At 45.6% G+C, this 6,562-nt stretch overlaps 1 protein-coding gene across 2 annotated transcripts in view; it reads right to left on the minus strand.

Moving 5' to 3' along the window:
- The window catches only part of micu1 (mitochondrial calcium uptake 1), a 53,920-nt gene that overhangs the window by 7,099 nt on the left and 40,259 nt on the right, over positions 1-6,562 (minus strand). For both annotated transcript variants that reach the window (XM_083657994.1, XM_083657993.1), the window contains exons 7-9: positions 5,286-5,368; positions 4,030-4,230; positions 488-625 (exon numbers count right to left, since the gene is read on the minus strand). In XM_083657994.1, coding sequence (XP_083514120.1) covers positions 488-625; positions 4,030-4,230; positions 5,286-5,368 — 422 coding nt within the window. The remainder of the gene's footprint in view (positions 1-487; positions 626-4,029; positions 4,231-5,285; positions 5,369-6,562) is intronic.

The following is a 6,562-nucleotide window of genomic DNA, read 5'->3' on the forward strand; positions in this document are numbered from 1 at the left end:
GCTGAGACAGAGAGACAGAGAAGGAAACAGATGATGTGGGAGACAAAGAGGCTGCGGGGGACACAGACAGAGGGAGATAGAGATCTCTCTCACGGCTCGAGGTAGAGAGAGAGAGAGGGTGAGGAGGCGTGGACAGGTAGATAGAGGACAGCTCTGACTGTGCTGTCCTCTCTGTGATGTATTACCTCTCATTCTGTCTCGCTCTCTCCTACACACACTCACTCACTCACACACACACACACACACACACTCTCTCACACACACACACACACACACACACACACACACACACACACACACACACACACACGGCCCCCAGAAGAACAATCTCCTTTTCCTTTCAGGCACACACAGCGTCTGAGAGGGGTCTCCACATGGCGCGCACGCACGCACACACACACTGCAACACGCACACACCGCCTTATCTCAGAGCGCCATTACACATTTGCACGCGCAGCATGCAACCCACAGATGGTTGCTTTTATACCTGGGCATCCTTGAACATCTTCTTTAAGCCCTTCTGCATCTGCTTGAGTTTGCGAGACTGGACGCCGCTGTAGGTCAGCAGCATTCCCCCAAACTGCCTCTCTGTGATGTGACCGTCCGAAGGGTCGTTCCTCTCAAACTGCAAGAGAGAGTGTGTTGGGCAAGTTACTTTCATAATGTAATATACTACATATTACTAGTTACTTTCATTTGAAAGTAATAAGTTACTTTACAATATTAATGTTTGTGTAGAGTAACTCATTACTTATTACACTACTTTTGCATTACTTTCACCAAAAATAACAGCAGTAGCAGAATGACATCGCTGACCCGAACATCGCGAAAAATAATTTAAATATATTATATTTGTCTATTTGTCTAATATTTGTCTTGAAGTCAGTGTAAACCGTCCAAAATTCTAAATGTTATCCTTTTCCTTTGTTATTGCCATCTCTAGTGGTTATCTGCATAAAAACACACAATTTGATTAGGAAATGATTGTATCTTTATTTAAATATGTGCTTTGATTAAAAAAGGTAACTCAATTTGTAACTTGTTACTTGACAAAGTAACTGGTATAACATTACTGAAATCCTATAAGTAATAAGTGATATTACTGAGTTACTGCTAAAAGTAATATATTACATGTAATATGTTACTTTTGTAATGAGTTACCCCGACACTGGAGTGAGATGGATCAAGATGGAGGGCTGTGTGGGGGTTGAGGAGGGCATTAAAGGGAGGAGGGAGGGGGGGGGAAGATAGGAAACAGTAAACACTGGTGTCAGGCTTCAAGTTGAATCATGCCTGGAAGAAGCTGCCATCAATTCTGCATGTTCATCTTTACAATGTTCCTCGGCCGCGGCGTGGCTTAGCAGCACTGGGCCTTGGCTGTGTCAGGTCAATCCAGCTGATTTATCTGGAAGGCTTCTGCACAGCCATAGGGTTTCTCCCCCCCTCCTCTCTCTCTCTCTCTCTCTCTCTACAGCCATAGGGTTTCTCCCCCCCTCCTCTCTCTCTCTCTCTCTCTCTCTATCAACATGCCGACCTCTCAAAATGCTAATTCCACCACACACTTCAGAGAGGCAGCTCATGACTAAGCCAAAGTGCGCCTCCTGGAGTGAGTGTTTCGAGTGCCGTTTTCGAAAATGCAGCAGACAACTATTTCAGGGCCAATCGGACAGAAAGAAGCTCCCGTTTAAGACCAGTTCTGATGTTCCCCATCCATTATGCACCGACATATAAGAGTTTGTAGCAGACAGCCTCATGAGTCTGACACTATCTGCCCGTTCCTGTGGTTAGAAAATCGACATTAAATGCTCTGAAACCAGATTGCAATTTCAAGGAATTCACCAGCGAGCGGTACGAGCGATATAGGAGCGAGTTAAGAGTTCATGAGAAGAAGGAAACCGAGGCTAGAAATAGCCATCATGCCAAAAGATGATGCAGCTGGTAAAATATGGACTAGTGTGAGCTGCGGCATCAGCAACTGGAGAGAGGGGGAGAGAGAGAGAGAGAGAGAGAGAGAGAGAGAGAGAGAGAGAAAGAGAGAAATAGAGATGGAGAGAGAGAAAGAAAGAGATAGAGAGAAAGAGAGAGAGAGAGAGAGAGCCGTAAGGAAGTGGATTATCCAAGTCAAAGCACTGTCTGTGGCATTCTGATTCCACTCCCTGAGCATTGTGATAACAATAAGACCTGACATACTGCTTTTCTTTCTGGCAGATGCTCAGACTCCAGTCCTATTCCTGGTGCTTCAGATGACAGCGCACATTACGCCTCCAAGTGTCAGGAAGGCAGTACGCACGCTAATTAATACAACAACCATATGCTCGACAACAATTACTAGTGGTTACTGTGGAAGACAGTGAGGGGCTCAGTGTCACAGGGGAGACAGAGGTTACTGTGGAGGCAGTGAGGGGCTCAGTGTCACAGGGGAGACAGAGACAGAGGTTACTGTGGAAGACAGTGAGGGGCTCAGTGTCACAGGGGAGACAGAGACAGAGGTTACTGTGGAGGTAGTGAGGGGGCTCAGTGTCACAGGGGAGACAGAGACAGAGGTTACTGTGGAGACAGTGAGGGGGCTCAGTGTCACAGGAGAGACAGAGACAGAGGTTACTGTGGAGACAGTGAGGGGCTCAGTGTCACAGGGGAGACAGAGACAGAGGTTACTGTGGAGGCAGTGAGGCGCTCAGTGTCACAGGAGAGACAGAGACAGAGGTTACTGTGGAGACAGTGAGGGGCTCAGTGTCACAGGGGAGACAGAGACAGAGGTTACTGTGGAGACAGTGAGGGGCTCAGTGTCACAGGGGAGACAGAGACAGAGGTTACTGTGGAGGCAGTGAGGCGCTCAGTGTCACAGGAGAGACAGAGACAGAGGTTACTGTGGAGCTCAGTGTCACAGGGGAGACAGAGACAGAGGTTACTGTGGAGCTCAGTGTCACAGGGGAGACAGAGACAGGTAGTTTTATCGTGACAGAGTGACTTCCACTGGCACCAACACTAATCCACACATCCCTTATTCATCCTCCTCCTCCTCCTCAGTCTGTGATCAGACTGAGCTGTCAACTCGTTACAGCCCATTTCCTCCCTCAGTCTGACATTGCCTCCACTCTAAACGATTTCCCCGGGCAGATCAGATTCCCCCTAACCAATCACAAGGCACCAACATATCTGCCTGAGTATAATCCAGGGGGAAAAAATCCCCTTTGAATAAATGCCTTCAAAGCAGAGTGCTGTTCGGATTTCAAAGTAACTGCTACTTTTAAACGATTTAAAACAATAAAAGAAAGTTGCATCTGCCTCCGACGCACCTGTCACACATTCAGGTGTGCAGAGATTCTCTTCAATCGATTCAAAACAGCCTCGATAGCAGCGTCTATCTCGTCTATTGGTCACCATTGTCGTCAGGTCCGGCGCACTTGACAACGACGTTAGTCCCCCCCTGTTCCGCTGTTTATTGATGCTGATTGGCACTCATTGGACTAGAACATTTTTTTGACCGAGGAAATCGCGGTTGGACGTCACGACGCCAGACCAGAAGCGGTCAACACGGTGGGCGGATTCGAAGGTCTGGTCCCAGACAACCTCCTCCCTTTTTTTTGCCTGGGTAAACCCAGCCACCACATGGCCTCTATGTGCTATCAGTCACAAAGAAGAACGTTACGTTACAGGCAGAGTCTGTGATGTCACATAGTCTGTGATGTCACATAGTCTGTGATGTCACATAGTCTGTGATGTCACATAGTCTGTGACATCATGTGGAAGGCTGGGTTCACCTACGCTACCCTTTTTTTTATATCTTCATCTTGTACCTGCCGCAGAGGTAACCAAAATTCATATTAATCCAAGTTCAATTGCTATAGTATCCACAGTGGCACAGTAAAATAGTAGCACACTACAGTATGTTTTTTTTTTTTTTTTTTTTTCAGGGACAGTGCAACATTAATGAACATTTGCATGTAAATGTGCCGGATTATAGCCTTAGCTAATTTCCATCCATAGTCCCTCGACTGATAATACCACTCCTCTCTGCCCCTCCGTCACCTCTAGTTTGAGCACGTCGTGCTGCAGTTTCCTCTGGAACTCCAGGAAGCTGCCGATGGTCAGCTTCCCCTTCAGGTCGGCTCCGAAGAAGTACGTGGTGAGAGCGGAGCTGCAGCCCGCCGTCTTCAGGGTGTTGCCGGTGGTGGAGCGGTCGCGGTGTCGCATGCCCATACTGGTCTGAGAACGGATGATGCTCTGGACCTGGGGTCGGGAGAAGAACCACGTCAGCCATGTTGAGTAGGTACTAACTAGGTAGTAGGAGAAGGTATACACGACCGATGACTTTCAGGAGTACATGGATAAATCAGAATTTACGATAGCAATTGTTTATCAAATGGATTGATTTCATGCCCCACAGGCCAGAAGGATACAATCTAGCAGAAAACCAGACGGCAGAGTTTAAAATACCGAGCAATTATTCAAGTAGCTTCCCATTTCCAAACGGTTCCATTCCCCAAGATGGAGTTTCACATAAAAGCCACTCTCGCTCTCAGATAATGAGGTCAGACTTTAAAAACCTCTGGGAGGATGACAAAAGGAACAGCAGCGATACTGTGCATTACAAACCCTATCAGATCCAGTGCTATAGATATTGATATGTGCTGCAATATGAGTGCGCTTATCGTTTTCCTCTGCAACAAAGTCACAGTGCAGTCTACCATTACTGCATGTCTCCGTGTATTAGGGGGTTACTGTAACTCAATCTGCAGGCTAGATACAGAGGTATACCCCAATCTAGTGGGCTGGCCATTTCGACCTTGTGTGACTCTTTGTACATTGTGTGTGTGTGTGTGTGTGTGTGTGTGTGTGTGTGTGTGTGTGTGTGTGTGTTGTTGATGTTGTGACTACGGCTGCAATGAACGATTATTTTCATAATCGAGTAATCTGTCGATTATTTTCTCGATTAATCGATTACCGTAGTTGTTTGGTCTATAAAATGTCAGAAAATGGTAGCAAATGAAGATCAGTGTTTCCCAAAGTCCAAGAGGACGCCCTCAAATGTCTTGTTTTGTCCACAACTCAAAGATAATATCAGTTTACTGTCATACAGGAGTAAAGAAATCAGAAAATATTCACATTTAAGAAGCTGGAATCAGAGAATTTAGACCTTTTCTCTTAAAATTGTACTCGTAACGATTAATCGATTATCAAAATAGTTGTCGATGAATTTTCTGTCGATCGACTAATCGATGAATCGTTGCAGCTCTAGCTGTGACTACTATGCAAGTTGGGCTGTTGTTGGATCATATTCTAACCTGTTCGAACTCCTCCAGGTCCACCTCTCCATCGCCGTTCAGATCAAACATCTTGAAAGCAATCTCAAAGTTCCTCTGGGGAGCTGGAGACCACAGGACACACACACACACGCAGACAAAGGAACACAACACTGATATCAATACAGCACAATATGAAAAGTAGAAATAACTGCCTGGTGGTTTTATGCCTCTGCTAACAAGCCGAGTTGCAGTTTACAGTGGTCGCAGAGGCATAAGAACAGGCCCCACTGGATGGAGTTCAACATTGCCTCCATCTCCATGCAGCAGCTCAGTTGATGGCGAGCAGCTGCTGCTCCACCTCATCTCCCCCCAAGCTGCTACATGGGGAGCTTTAGGTGCCCTTTAGCGCCAGCAGCCAATCACACTGTACGATGTTTCTCATCCAAACGGCCCCAGCCTCAGCCAATCACACTGTACGGTGTTTCTCATCCAAACGGCCCCAGCCTCAGCCAATCACACTGTACGATGTTTCTCATCCAAACGGCCCCAGCCTCAGCCAATCACACTGTACGATGTTTCTCATCCAAACGGCCCCAGCCTCAGCCAAGCAGCACGCCCACACCATCTCTACAAACTCTCCTGCAGTCCAACAATGTCTGCAGCACCCTTTTTCCAATCTGTATAGTCTCTGCATAGAACATTGTTTCTGTACATCTACCATCTCCTTTCATCTTCTCATGACAGCGGTTTTTATGAATGGACAATAATTATGCGTTTTTGTGCATGTGTTTTGCACATTGTCCATCCCTGGTTTCATATACACAAACATTCTGCTTCTGTTAAGTGAATATAGTGTCAAGGTGTAGAGTCTTTTTTTTTTACAATACACACCTGTGGATATACTATAGATACAGTATGCATGTCCTTCCAGTTAATGTGAATACGATGCATTTTTCACATTAGGTATACTTGCTATAAATCAACTTATCTCATTTCTTCATATTCCTATATCTTTCACATTCATATATATTGGATTTCTGTTGATATCTTAAAAAATATTTCATACTGCATATATTTCCATGTCAAATGCAGCACGTATTTATTTATATTTATATACAGAATATGTTCATACTTATTCTGCATTCAGTCTCTTTGCCTGATTAAGTTCTACTACTATTATCTTACATACCCTAATAATGCTAGAGTCCATACTCCCCCCCCCACCTAAATTCAAATGTCAGCTGTCTCTTGCATAATGTTTGTTATTGCAACTGCTCAATTTCCCTACAGGGAATATTAAAGGTTCGCCTTGTCGT

This window comes from Poromitra crassiceps (genome assembly GCF_964638095.1).
Source record: "Poromitra crassiceps genome assembly, chromosome: 22".
Taxonomy (NCBI): Eukaryota; Metazoa; Chordata; class Actinopteri; order Beryciformes; family Melamphaidae; genus Poromitra; species Poromitra crassiceps.